We start from the raw sequence: 18,471 nt of genomic DNA, 5'->3' as shown, positions 1-18,471 counted from the left end.
CCAAATATAATAAAAAAAAAAAAAAATATAAAAATGTAAAAAATATTAAAAGTTAAATATTACCTATTAAAATCATAGGGAAATATTCTTCACGTTTTTTAAGTCGTTTTAGTTTTTTATTCAATGAAGAATTTAAAATAATATTTTTGCAACCATAGTTACCAAACAATTGTTTTGATAATATTAAGATTTAAAAAAAAATAATTTTGTTTTTGTTTTACCCAATTATTTTAATAAGTACTGAAAAATGTCTGAATACAAATTATATCCTATTTGCTATCAAAAACCTACTTCCTTGAAGTTGTTTATTTTTTTCACTATAAAGTGTCTTTGAACATAAAAAAACACACTTCATTATAAAACTTATATATGTACGTTATATATGTATCTTTTAAAATTTAAAACAGTGTTATCTAACTTTTTTTTTGGTGAGCCACATTAGAAAAATGTAACTACGAATAATATAAATTTAATATTTAATTACCATATTGTACCTATACTCTTGTGATTCATGTACTATCTTTTACTTTTGAATTTTTTACACTTTATATTGCAATATTTCGTTTTTATTGTATTTTATACTAATAATCTATAGAAAATACTATATTATTATTTATATTTCAATAAAGATAAATCTGAAAAATATTTTATATAAAACAACGTACATATAGTAGTTATTGCTAATTTTTCAATGAAAATTATTTTTTCATTGAATATAATGAAAGAGCTGTCTGTATTGTGTGTTGAGGAACGGTCCAAAACATCAATTCGTTAAAAAACTGCAATTTTTGCATTTTTTATTTCATTTTGTAGAAAAAAAATTACCAAAAAGTCTTCCTTCTTTTTTTTTTTTTATTTTTTTTTTTAAATATGCTCTACAATGTGTATTTCTGTAAGTACTTCTTTTTACCTCCTAAAAACTTAATTTAAATTCAAGACTATCCTTTCGAAATGTTTAGTGATAGTAGTATCATTTGTGTTGTTTTACAATCTTATTACTTACTGAAATATTTTAATTATAAATTGGTATTTCGTCTTATCATGAAGGCATCTATTCAACATCATAATAGCCCTCATTCTCATAAATCATAATCTCATCTTTTTAACGTCTTATACTTTCATAGTTTATGATAGTACATTAGTACTGCTATATAGCTTTACATAATATTTAAAATGTTGACGCAGTAAGCTCTCATTAATGCATGTTGATGCTTGCATAACTTGATTGCATACATAGACACTTTCACTATTAACATTTTTATTATACTAATAAGTAATTATTGATATTTTTATTGTAAGAAAATTACAAAGTTACTTAGATATTTAAATGAAGTTCAGTGATATGTTCACTGGTAGGGAGTTAAAGGAGTCATATCTCTCCCTTTGGAGTATATTTTTTACTAATGTTTTACCTAAATTTGAAAAAGTATATAGATAATTCAAAATACAAATTTGTGTTTTAAATATTTTTCATTTCTCTAAAAAATTTGTTTTTATCTTGTTATTTCTAATAACAGTAATAACTAATGTGCTTAATTGATAGCAACTAAATGTGTTATAAAGTATTGTAAATTTACTGCATATATTTCTATAATATTGCTAAATTTCTAGGATAAGAAAATAAATGCAAAGGTAGGTTATGCAGTAGGTATATATTATATATTAAAATTAAAATGCATTAACTTAATAAACATTTAATCTGAAGGCTAGTAAAATTTGGTTTTTATTTAATTTATGTAAACAAAGACAACAGTTGGTAAAATAAAATATTTGGAGAACAAAATTATTTTAAAACCAAATGGTTATAAGAACGGCATTAAATGCATTGCGAGTTTGTTGTTTTTTTATTTACCATACAAAATAAACTAGGCATTGAAAATTGTATGCACTTTACCTGTATTGACATCAACACCTAAAAGAACATTTTCTGTATTATAACGAGTGAAGACATGGTTGAAGAATTCAATAACCTAGATAAAATTTTAAAATAATTAATTTTAATTAAATATTACACATTTTTAAATTATCAATCTTGTTTGTTTTAGGACTATTTAAATGGTTTAACTATGTCAGCGATCTATAGAGAAATAACACCTATTACACCAGATGAAGTGTTGGATGAGATAACTAAGGAACCGAGGCAACTAGAAATTTTTTATTACCTAATTAAAAATGTATATTTAGTGCAATTAAGGAATAAAAAATATAATATTAAATACGTTGATTGCGTATAATAAATATACTATTAATAATTATCAATAATATTTCATTATTATTTACCTACATTTAAAAGCTATGATTTAATTTTTACATTATTTTAGTACTTGACAACAAAAATGGTGCATGTAAGGGATAGTTTTTAGGTTACAACTCTCTTTTTCAACCATCACGGGTCTGTAATAACTAAAAAATTAGTATCTCATTGATCTCTCTTTTTTCCAACTACGCCACTAATGTAATTAATAACCTATCTTTTGTTTTGCCTTCAGCTATGTTTTATATTTCACATTAAACTGTGTGAAAGTATCATATTGTACTATATACAGCACTTCCACTTTTAAAACATTTTAGAACAATCCCTTCTTACAGTTAATTGAAAAATTTAAATGGTACCTACAAAACTTTTCTAAAAGAAATAATAAAATTTATTTAATTCACAAATTATGGTTCATTTTTATGACAATCTGTGAATATAATATTTTTGTGTCCACGCAAGCTAGCCATAAAGCTAAAATCTACTATAGTAATATAAAGACATAAACACACACACACACACACATATAAGTACTACATACTATGGTCTATGGTAGCATGTACAAAAATAGTTTAAATCTTGAAATTAGGTTGTCCACAATCTAATTATTTGAAAATTTATCAAAATCCTTAATTGTGATAATGTAAATTGCCATGTTTTGAAATTAAATATAAGTATAATAATTTAAAAAATATGAGAAATGTGGCAATATACTTCTACACTTATAAGTGCTAGGAAATTATAATCACTCATCAAATACTTATATTAAATTCAAGTTATTATCTTCTTCCTGATCTTCGGAGGATTCTCGAGGTCGTGTCTTATTAAAGTGATTAAGTACACCGTTAAGTAAATTAAACATAAAAAACTATAATGGCTAAATATAATAAGTATTTAATGATCATGCATTTTACTAGATTCGCAGCAGTAAATATGTAGTATTTTCTTTGGGAAAAGGTAGACGTAATACAATTTAAGAAACAAGTTACGAAACACTTGAGTTCAAATAAAAAAAAACAACTCTGGTTTAGCTTATTGAGAAGAAGTCCAGTTGTCGCTCGTAGAATCTTGTGTAGAGAGTTCTTGTTAAGTGCGCATACACTGATGAGAGAAGACGACCGGGTAAAGCTAGCCAGATTCGCAGGCAGCTCCATTAAAGGTCTTTGCGTTTTCCAAAGAAATTGGCTTTTTCTTTGGCAATAGAGACCCTCATTAGGCCTACCCTTGTCTATGGTGGCATACGAAATAGATTACACATATTGCGCCACATTGTCATAACTAAGTGTGAGTTCCTACGTGCCAAATAATGTAAATCGTTTCTTTCATCAGTGATTAATAGTGTTTATACTTTATAGGGTTTTAACAGCTATCTGTGTGCGACAACTTGACCGTTATTTATTTTATTGAATAGTTAAGTAATATACAATTATGATATGTGTGCATATCATTACAAAAGTATATAACTCAGTTAATGTTAATAGATTTTTTAAACAATTAACTACAGTCGATCAAATATGCTTTGAAAAATGGTAAAATTGAAAAATATACTCATTAAATTACAAAAATCATTAAATATTTAAAAATATGTCCTATAAACTTTTAATATTATTTTCGTGGAGTTGTGAAATTAATTTAAAGCTTTCTATTAGTAATAAATATAATAGCTCCAAAAAAAAAAAAAACCATGGAATTGCAATAACTTCCGAGCCCTAGAGATGACAACAACAAAAAACACACACATTAATTACGTGAAATCAATTACTACATTTATTGCTCCATACGAATTTAACGAGTACGATCATCTATAGTTGTATATATATTTATAAATTAATGTTTATTTATTTATTATTTATAGACTCCAAGACTATTGGACCGTTTTCAATAAAAGTAATACCTATCACTAAGTCGAAGGAAGGTTTTTATGAGTTTGATGACGCATGCGTTTTGTCTTGGCTCACGAAAATCGAAAATATTTTAGTTTATTTAAATGATTACAGTTTATGTAACTAATACTTAGAATTATTAGAATTATGGTATGTACAAGTAAATGTTTTAAAATATATTTAAAAAATCTTAAAATCAAATACTTATAAATACAATTATTAGGAACATTATTTATTACTTTTATAATTTGCTATCTTAATTCAGAACATATTTCTAGTGTAAACAAAAAATATATTTTTATACAATTTACATTAAAAACCTTTTTCTTAAACGTAAATAAAATTACGAATATTCACTTAGTACATTTCTTTTAGTGATTTTAAGCGTATATTATCGATAGTTTTTAGTGTATGAACTAGCTGGTACCAGGCAATGGACATATAATATAATCTTATGAATGAATAGATCAATATATTCTGTGCTTATAAATGTTTTGAAAAACTATAAGTCAAAAAAAATTAGTCTACATAATTATTTTAAAATTTAGTTTATGCGGTGCCGTGATGGAAAGTAAAATGGATAAAAAAATAAAAAAATAGTGTTACTATCTATATAACTATTGTTAATGTTCCAACCATAGAGTAATCAGTAATACTCTATGGCAGCGGTTCCTAATCCATGGGCCGCGACCCACTTGTAGACCGTGAGCAGAGTGTTATTCAACCGTGAACCATATAATATTAAATATTATATAATACCTATATATTTAAAATAATAGTATTACATATTTTTATTATATAGGTACCTAATAATATTTAATTTGTTTACTTTTAATAACTGCTGTATGCATATATATATTTATATATATATATGTGTGTGTGTGTGTGTGTGTGTGTGTATGTGTTAACGTACATAGATGGGTCTCAAAGTTTTTTTTACAAAATTGATGATCCTCATAACGAAAAAGGTTGGAAACTGCTGCTTTATGGTTCCAACATAATTATAATATAACATTGTACATTATATCACCCGGGAATTCTTCCATGAGTCTTATCTGTGGTTTTAAAACACGTTATCATAACTTAGAACTGTTATTATCTTTATAATCAAATTTATTATCATGCATTATCATAAATATAGTTGTATAAATTCTTAACACTTAATAACACGTGCGTTTTAATTTTAATAATTAAGTAGGTAATTTATTAGTTAATTACTTTTATATTTGCTATTATTTTAAAATGAAAGTTAAAAAAAATAAAGAAAAACAACCTAATCCATTTGAATTACATATAAATAACAAGAAGTTCACTATACTAGGTCGTAAATCCAAAAATGAAGTGGGTAAACCTGGTATTGCTCGATCGAAGTCTATTCAAAAGGTATACGAGTGTTTTTGTAACAAAATCTTTTCAGACTTAATTTATGTTTTAATTTCAGAGAAAAAAATCATTATTGCTTGAGTACAAACTTAAAGACAAATCGAATAAATTCGTGGATCGTCGAATTGGTGAAAAAAATCAAGCAATGACAGCTGATGATCGTGTTATTGCGCGATTTACAGCAAGCAGAGTCAAGGCACAAAAAATATTTATTAGTATTATTATTTATATTATAATTTTAATTATCATTATTTATTATACATAATTATATTAATTTTAAAAGAAAATGAAGTATAACTTGGGTGAAGAAGAGGATCTTACTCATCATGGTCAATCATTGTCTACCATTGAAAAATTTGAAAAACCTATGAGTGATGATGATTCTGATTCAGATGATGATCGAAGTGGTGGAAAGTTGGCAGGTTTGGAATACATTTATTTGTGTTTTACTGTTTACTTTTTTATTGCATATTGTATTTTATTTTATGAGTAGTGTCTTAATTTTATTTAGCTGAGTTTGTTGAAAAAGCTCATTTTGGTGGAGGCATTTTAAGTCGAGCTGGTGATGGTGAAACTAGTCACCGAGATTTGATTGATAAATTGATAGCTGAATCTAAATTGAGAAAGTATGAAAAAAAACAACTTAAACAAGAAACAAATGAGCTGACTGAACAGTTAGATAAAGATTGGAAGGAACTCATGCCCGTTGTACCTACAAAGAATCGTGGTGAAACAGATACTGAAGATGAGCCTCCTACTAAAAAGAAAGTCGATAAAAATTCTTATGATATTTTAATGAGATCATTAAAATTTGACCCCAGAGGAATGGTAAAACTATTGCATTTTTATTTAAATAGTTTGAGTAATTATACTTTAAGTTAATTTGTATATTTATTTATTTGGTAGGCTAGTGATAAATTAAAATCCGAAGAAGAAATTGCTAAAGAAGAAAAGGAACGACTTGAGAAGTTAGAATCTGAAAGATTAAAAAGAATGAAAGGAATTGAAGATGATGGTATTGTCAAACATCGAAGTGCTGATGATTTGGATGATGGGTATGTATTATGTTTTGTTTAATATTTCAAGGCTTAATAATTGTTACTTTTTTTATTAAAATAACTTATTGTTTAGTTTTGATTTTGGTGACGATGAGGTACAGCCTTTAGCCTACAACTCTGAAGGAAAACCACTCAATTCTGATTTAATTTCTGTTGATGAAGAACAAAATGGTAATATTTATTCAAATTATGTTAATAAATATTTTATAATAAAATACTTTTGTTTTAAGTATTTTTGTTATTAATTATTATCAATTATAAATTAATTTTGAGTGTAGATTAATTTCTATTTAATTTAATACTTTAGTTTATGATAATTTTCTAGGTTTAAATGATGATTATTCTGAAAATGTTGATGATGAAATGAAATCAGATGAAGAAAATAATGATGATGATGACGATGATGATGATGATGATGATGACGACGATGATGATGATGATGAAAATGAGAATAATTTAAATAATGATATGAGTGATCTTAAAGATGACGAGAGTTCTAATGATGAAGAAACAAATATATGTATTGAAAATACAGATAAAAATAAATCAACCAAATTATTTGCTAAAAAGTTGAAGGAAAAAAAAGTATTAATGGATGAAGCAAGAAAACAATTACCTTATACTTTTACAGGTAATGATTATGAATAGTATCTATAATGATATCATATACAATATGATTATATTTATATTTTTTATACATTTATTTAAAGTACTTCTTATCACAACTTCAATATTATGTATATTTTGTTCATAAACTAGTAAAAAAACATAGTATACTTCAACAAATAAAAAACTAGATTAAATGTATTTTTAAATTTCAGTTGCTGAATCATATGAAGGATTCCAAGAAATATTGGAAGATAGATCTATTAAAGAGCAAATAGTAATTATTGAGCGAATGATCAAAGTAAATCATCCAAGCTTAGGTAATGATAACAGATCAAATTTACAGCGTCTGTATCCTTATCTTTTGCAACATTTGAATGATAATTCATGTTCTATAGTGAGTTCTTTACTTCAAAACTAAAAAAATTTATTTTTTTTATACTATGTATGTTTGCTTGTTCTTTTTAGGATGGTTGGAAGATACTTAATTCTTTAGCCCCTCATTTGTATGACCTAACACAGTTTTTTCCAGAACATGCAGCCAAATGTTTTATTGAAGTATTAAAAGAAAAACATACTGATTTTATTGATTCATCACTAAAACAGATAACTTCAGATATGTTAATTTAAATTAATTTAAATATTGTAAAGTATAAATCATGTTGTTATTTTTTGTTATAGTTAATTTTTTTTAAATTGGTTCCTCTGTTATTCCCAACATCTGACTATTACCATCCAGTTTGTACATTTGCTGTAATGATAGCTAGTGAGATTTTATCACAAACCAAAATTAAAAAACGTTCAGACATAGCATCTTGTTTATTGCTGACAACAATTTTATTAGAAGTGAGTGTGATTTGTATAAAAATTAATCAAATAATAAAGTTATTTCTAATGGTTAATTGTAATTTAATAAGTTTTAATATTTTGAATTGTGTTTAGTATGTTCAGTTGTCTAAAAGATACATACCAGAAGTAGTAAATATCTTACGAGGAATGTTATTAATGACTACTAGTGAAAACAATTCCGTTAGTTATGTACAACAATTCAAGCCTAACATGAAATTACTAATGATAGAAAATAATGCAACTCAAATTGAATGGTCAAAAAAATTGAGCATAAATGAAATATTTAGTGAAGAAAATATAGATGATGCATTCAAATTTACTTCATTATATGTTGTATTAGATTTAATATTTAGGTTTAGCAAATTATGTGAAGATATACATAGTGTTAATGAAATTTGGGCACCCCATTTATCAATTATAACTGTATTAAAGGTAATTAAAATTTTTTATTTTCATTATTTCTAACATTGTTCTAAAGTAAATAGTATATATTAGGAATACATTTGATAATTCATTATTCATGAATAACTAAAAAAAATTTTAATTAAGATGTAAGTGTTAATAATAAATTAATTATGTATGAAAATTATAACAAGAGGTTAATGAAAACTATGAATAGTGTTATTAGGAAAAGAGTAGCTGAGAATAGAAAAATGACATAAAAGGTTAAATTACTAGGCAGGCCTAAATGTAAGTCAATAAAAAAGAATGAGACTAATATCGTAATTAATTTCCTTGGTATATGATGTGTAGAAGCAAAATAATTTAAGAAAAATGAAGAAAGGGTGGATAAATAATAAATGAAACGATGACTGTGAAAGATAGAATATGATTTTTATTTAAATTATATGTATAGGTAAGTTATTTAATAATTGTTTTCAAAAAATGTATTCTATTGATTAGTGATTACAATGTTTATAAACTACTTTGTGTTTTAATAGTAGTTTATATAGCATATTTAAGTATACTCTATATTAGCTATTTTCTTTGTATGATATACTGAAAAAATTTTATTTTATAAAAAATTATACAGATTTTATTAAAATACCCAAAAAAGTATAATATTTTTTTTTATAAATAAAAAAATTGTTCAAAAACTAACTCATATATGTTTATATTTTACTTAATTAAAATATTCATTAATATTTTTGTTTTTAAGTTTAAATTTGTATGTTTTAGTAGTTATTTTATCTATATTTAATGTATTTTCTTAGATTAATTCTGACGAAATGAATGCACAAATTGATAAAACAAAGCTGCAATTACAGACGATTGATAAAAAATTAGAAAAACTTCAAACATTATCTAATAGACCTAAAGCCCTTCGCTTGTATGAACCTAGAATTCAAAAAGTGTACGTTTTGATTATTAATGTCAAAAAACTTTTAGTAAAATATATTCTTGATATTCTTTTTTCACAGATATGATGGCCGAACATTCAAAACTGAGTCTAAAGAAAAAGCTGAGAGATCAAAACTTCTGCATCGATATAAACGTGAGATGAAATCTGCTGTTCGAGAAATTAGAAAAGATAATAGTTTCTTGTCTAAACTTAAGTACCATGAACAAGCTAAAAGGTAGTAAAAATATTCTTATATTTTATCATTGTTAAAACATTTTATTCTATTCTACATTAATATTCTCATTAACTTTTAGTGATGCGGAGAGGCGTAATAAAGTTAAGCAAATTTACAGTTGGGGTGCAAATCAAGCTCATGAAATTAACAAACTTGCTAAAAAGAATAAAAAATAGAAGTTCTGTTATTCATTATGTAAAATTTTTTTGTAAAGATACCAACGAATTAATTATTAAATGGTTTAGATCCACTTTTTTTAATATATTGTATTTTTATTAAATAAGATAATTATATTCTTGTATTAAATATGTATAGACACAATAACTCTAATTATAACTAGTTTCAAGTATTCTTATGGTTTGAAATTATAAAGGAAGGTATAATCAGTAAGAGTTTCTTTAACAAAAAAAATCACATTTTATTTTTTGACGTTGAAAGGGGAATTTAACTTGAAAAGTGACTACCTAAGCACAAACCATATTTAAACATGAGCTGTATCTGGAATTTCGAAGACTATGCAAATAAACTACATCAATATTGGGCTGTTGAATATTAAAAGTCTCAATAATAAGAACAATCAACAAAGTGAGACTTCATTAATTAATCAATTGTCATACACCTTATAAGTTATTGATTAAAAGACTAGGGTCCGGTTTCTTATTAATTTATCTCATTCTTATGAGTATACAGAGTTTGATGGGATTAAAAGGTATGGATGATTTGTGTTGCAGAGAATCCATAGAAAAAATAAATCTTGCATAAACATAATGCATATTTTAAGCATGATAGTACATTTACAAAATTTTGTACAAACGTTTTTTATGCCAGTTATTTTATTTCTATTTCATTGTACAAACCAGATTATAATTTTTGAGTTTATTGTATGGAATTAAATTGTAATCTTCGCATTTTTGGATGGTTTTTGTTCAAATTATACCTTGTACATATAATGCAAGGTGGTTAATAGCAATTTTGTTTAAATTTTATTTTTAAACCATTTTTATTCTTAGATTTTTTAAATATGTGATTTTTTTAAATATGTTGTTGGGCATAATCACCAATAATAGTAATCACTAATCACCTATAGAATATACTAGACATCGTTTCGCGATCCTTGTTCTATGTATATAATTTTATGTATGATTTTTTTCTTATTAATTTTTCATTTATAAATACATTTATAAATGTATAAATTTATGTTTTATATTTATATTTATTGTTAGTACATTTGTAAATTTTAAAATAGAACAGACCATATCTTGTTTATCACAGATCATTTGGTAAGGTTTTGTCAATTGTGTCAAAAACAAATCATTTGTACAAAAATATTTCAAGTACAATACGTTGATATAGCTTTACATAGTAATGCTTAAAAACGCAAATCAAATAAGAACAAAAAACAATTATTTATTTTATATAGGATTCAAAACCTTATTTCAAAGTTTAAAAATTGTTTGCAGTATATTTTTATTTATTATTTAAAAAGATTAGAGCCTTGAAAGTGCACATTACAAGACTTGATGCAAAAATGATAAATGCATATTATTTTAAGCTTTTGAAGTGCATACAAGTTCAAACGCTAGATGACATTAGTATTTTTGTAAGTGTACAATGATTTATAATATTTAACTATTCAAGGCAATCAAAATATTAAACAGTAATAATGTTTAACATATTTTTAAAAACTATATATGTAACAATAAATTTGAATACAGTAAATTTGTATTCAGAAATTAAATACATTTTTTAAATTTATATTCTACATCCCAAAACTAAAAATAATTATGAAGGCTTTTAAACAATTATTTGACTTATACACCGCTCTTTGACTAGGTATCTATATGTTTCTGTAAATTACTAAAGTATGATAATATACTTGCCCACAAAATAAATATGAGAATTATTGCTGTCAGGGTTTGAGACTAAAATTAATAATATCGGTATTTGAACTGAAAGTTTTTAAAAATATTGAAACTAAAACCCTTATTGTAAGATATTTTAAATTTTTGTTATAGGTAGGTCCTAACGATTCTGAATTTTTATCATTTGATGACAGAAGTGAATATAGAATTACAGCCTATGGCCTTAAAGGTTCTATTATGTCCAATTTAATTTAGAAATATTGTTTCTCAAAAAAATACTGCCGTTAGTCCTAAGTATGGAAAAGTGTAAAGGAAAGTTTAAATATATCTAAATCTATATTACAGTGTGTTTATTTAATTATATTGTTTATTTTTGTTATTTAAGTTTGATTAAAATAAATTGACCGCAAATGGCACAAAAATAGGCACCCAGGAATTAAGCTGCAATGTACCTTTTTCAAAAAAGTTTTCGGTCATTGGGTCACTTTTTTAAAGAAGCCTATGATCATTTAAAGCATAGAAATTAATTTAAATTAAAAATAATAATATTAAATTTCACGGAGAAAAGGAAAATCCAGATTTTAATTTGTGAAATCTGTATTGTATTATTTAAAAACAAATTAATAATAATTTGACTAATTTTATGTATCTGCCTAATTTATATTGTATATCAATTAAAAAATTAAATTATAAAGGTACTAAAATTAATAAATATTACAAATCATATATTTTCGTTTTATACATTTATGGTCCAATGCCAGGGTAATAAAATGCTAACGAATATTTTATACGAAGCTGGTAGATAAAAATATGTGGCTCAATTATACCGACCACCCTAAAAAACGTGTCGACCAAAAATGTCCCACAATCCTGGTGTCGATAATGTATTTTTACGAATTCATGAATTCAATTTAAATAATTAAATTAAATTAAATTAAATTATTTAATTTCTTGCTTAAAACCGTTTTTGTATTATATTATTATAAATTCAAATGTATATAATTAATGTTTAATAATAATAATAAGCCACTATGTGTAACCTGTATATTTACTATATTTTTTTATAACTATAATAATAAATTTACGAAAAAACTTCAATAAATTGCTCAATTGCTGATATAAATTCAAGTACCTATTTTGAATTTTACTTAAACTTTACAGCTGAAGCTTTATTATAACTTACTTTGGGAGGTCAAAAACTTTAAGCTGGCTTATGCAGCGGTCACCTACCAAATTAAGTACCTATTCGAATTTGAGCTATTTAAATTACATTTGTAAAGTACCTATCTAAGCAAATTGTTAGTATGGGAAAAAATCAATTAATTAATTAATTGTATGATTTCATAGTATAAGAACTTATTTTAAAAATAATGCTGATTTGAATTGTAGCATTGTAGTCACAAGACTGTAAACCTTTATATTATTTATTTGAGAAAAGTACGTGCTTAATTGACTAGCGTTTAATTTATTCACTATGCGATTTTCTAGTAGCTGGTTAGCTTCGATGCAATTAATGACAGCTTTTAGATTCACCTATTAATTGTATTTGTTTTGGTACGGGAATGGGAAAAGCGTGGTCTATGCAACAACATTCAACTCACTTTAAGTGCGAAGCTTCAGAGTAAGTACAGAAGGAACTTCACAGACAGATAAAAATGCATACTTAAAAATATATTTATTTATCATTTACTGGTAAGTTGTTACTCATTAAATATAAGTATAATCATGCGTATATAACATTATATATAGCATTATATATTTCAATAATAATTATATCTAGTAATTATTTAAAATTTTAAATGTTTTGTATTTAAAAAGTAATTTTTGGACCAACTTATTGAAAAACTTTATACCATAATATTTAATTGCATGCCAGTGAGTTAAAGTTAAAACCAATGGTGACTCTAGCCATACTGCAGATACATTTTCTGAGTTATGTACCTATAGGTATCTAAAATATTATCCTGCGCCCCTCAAACACTCCTGTCCCGAAAAAATTATAATTTTTAACGAATTTTAATTTTAATTTACTTATGATATTATTGGAGTTAAAATTATTTGAAAATTTTGTGGACATTAATTTGAATAAAAGATGACTTAAATTATTTGAATAGCAATATTAATGAATATATCATGAAATATATTTAGTGAATAGTGATATAGGCTGATAGACCGTCATTGATTAGAATCGTTTTTTTTTGATTTTTTGTATATATTATTATTGGAATTAAATTTAACAAATTCATTACAGTGGCCCACATAACATTTACTGTACGACAGAACAGTGTTCACTTGTTTACCTTTTTTAATTTGCTACCATATTTTTGTTTTAAATATGCTATACATTTTGTTTGATTATGTCATATTGTAGCAGTGGTACAAACTTATTTAAATTTAAATTTGTTAATTTCCTGTCTTTTTATAATGTCATAGAATTTCTAATAAATGTTTATTTGTGTATTGTATTTATTCTGTGATTATTTAAGTAAGTATATCATAGTTAAATATATGAATTGTATTGTGTATTTTCAAACATTGAAAAATACGAGAATATTAATTGAATGATCATAGTAGAAAATGCCGTTTTTGAACTTTGAATAAAAAGTTTCATAGCCATTAGTAGTTCATAGTTATTGTTGTTGTTAAAAAGGTAGCAATAATATTTTAGTATGATATGATCATCTTAAAATGATTAATATTAATCGGGTTGCAGTTTAGATTAATATAAATTAAAACCCGCAATTCGGATTAGGCTTTTTTTCGTAGTTATCTTTGGAATGCTGCAATGCTATAATATTCAGCCTTTTAGTGACATATTAGCCATCGGGCTTAACGACCTAAAATTAAAGGTCCTAGCAAAACTCATAATATGTTTTATATGCTAATTTTTATCGGTTATATTATAAGCGTAGAAGGATGTAACTACGATAAAATTTAATATAAGTTCCATAAATATGGGATAAAGAAGATAAAAAAGTCAATTGGTTTTAAACTATTTTTTATAATCACCTGATTTCTACTAAATACAATATAGGTATTGAAAATTACTTACAAATAATTGTTGAATATTTATTTTCACCTCTGAAAGTTCTTGTATATGTAACTATAATTTAGAACAATACTGGTTCATACGGATATGACTGTATACATTCGTATCATCGTACATTTTTAAAGTATAGGTTAAAAAAGAAATTTAAAAAGTTAGTTTACTTTGGTGTGATCAGATGTTATCACTGATTCTGTTGATAGGTAATATGGCTAATGATTATTAATAAAGGAGCAGGCGGAGTTGATGCAAAATCGGCGGAATCTATAAAAGCTCAAAGAAATATGGGCTCATAAAGTCATAACCATTTACAATGCGTTATTCAAAGTTATCGTGGTAAAAAGTTATTCTACTGTCGCGTTGTGCATAAATATATATTGTATGTACGAATGACAATAGCATAATAGCCTCGATTTCAACGAGAGGCGTTGATATACTCTCTGGTGCATAATATCTACTATAATAATAAAAATAAATTTCTTCCTCATCAAAATCGCTTAAGCATGACGAAAAAAAGCTTTCAGCTTGCTGGAATTGTTCTGCTGTTTGACAGTCAAAGATCACAGCGATGATATTGATAAATGGTTAAGTGCACTATGCGCATATGTGTGTTTTGTACAATTTTATTGATATTTTTTTTAAAAAACAATCGAGTTTTTAAATTTATTTTAAAACCATATTATTTTTTACATTTTTATACAATTTAAAATTTAGTTCTAAAAAATGTGTAAAATTTACGTTAAAAACATGACGAGTTCGCTTCACAATTTTTTACTATTCACGTATTTGACACATGCGTTTTAATGTTTATAAATTGGTTGATAATGAGAAATCACTTCAATGTAATTATGACGATATAATTTTAAAGTTATACCGCCTATCGGTATAAATTATTATATATGGTAACCATAGAAATTTTGACCATACTTATTGATTATTATTTAATTGATATATCAATTTTTTTTTTTTTTTTTAGAATACCAAAGAGCATTTAAATATGTGTATTCTATACAAATAATTGCAGTAGTATAATAAAACAACTTCTCAAAATCTTTTTAATACCTACTTTATTTTATTAGTTACTAATAATTTAAATTGCTAAAATATGTTTAGGTTTAAATTCATTTTTAATAAATTTTAAGTTTTATGAAGATAGTTAAAGTGTTAAATAAACGTATGACTTACTATAATGATAAATTATAGTAAGTAGAAAAAATAAATAAATATTCAAATGGAAAAAATTAAAATTCACGAAAAAAAAATAATTTTATTGCTTAGTTATAAATACAATAATTATACTTATGTATTATATACTTACACAAAAATTACTAACATATTTTATTTTTATTTTTTAAGATTTTAGCGCACTGTTTGTTTTTTTCTTTGACTGGTGCGCAATATAGCAAATTTTTGTTTAAAAGAATTAGTATTATGTTAGTATTTATATTAATTAATAATAGATCAAATAAACTTACTAATAAAATGGTAGAAAAAAATTCAAGATTATTTTTTGTGTTATAAAACTACAATATTTTAAATTGTTTACGCGATTAATGCGAAATTTTAAATTTCAATACAGTGCATACCTATAATAACTACATATAGATTGAAATATTATAAAAATATCATTCGTAAAAAATAGATATACTGTTTGTAAGTTGATTTTATTATCAATTAATTAACTCTTATGTTTCATCTAATAATGCAATATACAGATTTTGCAGGAGTTTGTCGCAAATTTGCAATGTAGGCGAAAAAGAGAGAACAAATAGTGCGCTGACACCTTCTTGATATAATTTAATTTAAGTTATTTTTTTTTTAATAATTTTTAATTTATTACAATTGTGATTGAAATATATATAACGATTAATACTTTATTGGATAATACTTAAGTATATGCCTAATTTTCAAATATTAAATAAATTCCTGTATTTTTGCTTATCAAAAATGCATAATAAAAATTTATTAATTTGAAAATTAAATTTATTTTCTTCAGAATTATCGCAATTTTTGTCTCATAGATGCTTATGCCAAATGGTTTTGTATCAAAATTCAAAATAGGAATCTCTGAAATGAATATTTTTGTGAAGCTTACAGATTTGGTATCTCAGACAATGTGACAATTGAACAATATGAATAAATAAGTATATGATATTACAGTATATTGTTTTGCGGTCAAGCAAAAAATATTTGTAATAAAAATAAATTATCCTTTTTGACATGCCTGTCTCACATTTCTATCGCATTCATATAACATTATTGCAAATTTTTATCTTTTAATATTTTTCAACGTGATATTATGTTATTATAAAAATAGGTAGATATTTGATAGGTAATTAATATTATAAATTATAAAAAAAAAACTTTTGTTAAGCACTGCAAATTTAATGCCTTATAATATTAAATCCTTATGTACAGTTACACAGTTTGTTGTAAAATATTACTATAATATTAATCATTTTCTCCTAGTATAATTCCAGCTTTAAGATAATTTCTTATAATATGTATAATATTTTTTGAAAAAATTAATTTTTTATGATTAGATTATAATCAAAAGTTGTATTCATAAACTTATTTAGTATTAACGATTGAAAAAATATTTATTGATATAAGATTATATTTACATTATTGTTTACTAACGGTAGTTAAAATATTTTTAATAGCATCACTACATAAAAATCTCATGTTATAAGTTCAAGTTTTCGTGTTGTGAATTTTATCAATTTTATAGTATCATGTATTTCTCATGTATCAAACTATTAAGTATAATAATTAACAAATAATTACTTCTATACAATGAATTATAATCTATAAGTATTTAAATGATAAATTATTTATGATGAAATTATCATATTATATTTTGCTGATAGTTATATGACTTGTGAATTATATTATTGTATAAAAAAAGTGTTTTGGATACTGATGATATAAGTACAAAAATGATGACTAATTACCAATATGTAATAACCAAATACTTGATAACACTTTAAATATAATTTCATTAATGGATATATGAAATTGGCATAGTTAGAATGAATAACACAACTAAAAGTTTTCTGCGTGGGAAGAAAATTCTGTGTTACTATCTTTTGTCAAGTACTTATAACTACTTTATCGGTACTATATTTATCATGATTACAGTCTAGTATCTTTAGGACATTATAATTTAAGTGTCAAATAAATATTTTTTATGGACTTGGAAAACATAATTTAAGATTTGTTTTCTGTACATATTTAGTAATTATTTATCTACTATAGAACTTTCCTTTAGATAAAGTAATAAAATAACCTACTTCGCAATTAAAATAGCAAAACATTTAAATCCTCTGTTCTATTTATTCTGATTATGGTTTAAACGTAAAAAACAATTAACAGAAATAATTATGATTATAAGAAGATCCTCATAATATTATCTATGTTTAAAAATTAAGTTACAGATCTAGAAGTTATGAGTAAAACTCGTGATATAACGCATTTTAAAAAGTGAGAAACAAAGTTTATTATAATACCACGAGTTTGTTAGAACCAAGAAAACGATGTTACCTATAATGTTCAAAATTAAAATTAAAAAAATTTTGAATTTCTAAACAATTCGTACAATTAAAAATATAACTATTTTAAAATTAAGCAAGAGTTCAATGTTAAAAATTTGTTATTAAGAAAATTGGTATACATTATATCCCTACTATATATTTAAATGTGATGAAATAATAGTAATGTTTAACAAAACTTTTAATATAAACGTAGAACTTATCATTAATCTTGTCGTTTATTCTCATAATAACACTTAGTAGCAAAGAGGGAAAGGTTAATTGAAAGTATTAACTCAAGTTTAATTAAATCAATAAAAGGTTGTTAAGTTAACATTTAATAGTTAACAAATAATACATTTAACTCCTCTGTTTAAAGTTGATATGAATAAAAATATTAAACTAAGTTTTTTTCTTTTTTTT

The 18,471-nt window shown here is 24.3% G+C and overlaps 1 protein-coding gene across 1 annotated transcript; it reads left to right on the top strand.

Annotated features, from left to right (window-relative positions):
* The first annotated feature begins 5,352 nt into the window (after window positions 1–5,352).
* LOC112598757 (nucleolar protein 14 homolog) lies at window positions 5,353–9,844 on the top strand. Its single transcript, XM_025345352.1, is given in 13 exon segments — window positions 5,353–5,520; window positions 5,579–5,725; window positions 5,804–5,942; window positions 6,032–6,348; window positions 6,427–6,575; window positions 6,652–6,749; window positions 6,904–7,209; window positions 7,400–7,581; window positions 7,653–8,030; window positions 8,127–8,465; window positions 9,248–9,387; window positions 9,455–9,610; window positions 9,690–9,844. Coding segments are annotated over 13 exon segments (2,589 nt in total). The 5' UTR covers window positions 5,353–5,379; the 3' UTR covers window positions 9,787–9,844.
* The last annotated feature ends 8,627 nt before the right edge of the window (window positions 9,845–18,471 follow it).

Source organism: Melanaphis sacchari, unplaced genomic scaffold (assembly GCF_002803265.2).
Source record: "Melanaphis sacchari strain LSU unplaced genomic scaffold, SCAv2.0 Contig4_pilon_pilon, whole genome shotgun sequence".
In the NCBI taxonomy this organism is placed as follows: domain Eukaryota; kingdom Metazoa; phylum Arthropoda; class Insecta; order Hemiptera; family Aphididae; genus Melanaphis; species Melanaphis sacchari.
This window is presented reverse-complemented; position numbering and strand designations above follow the sequence as displayed.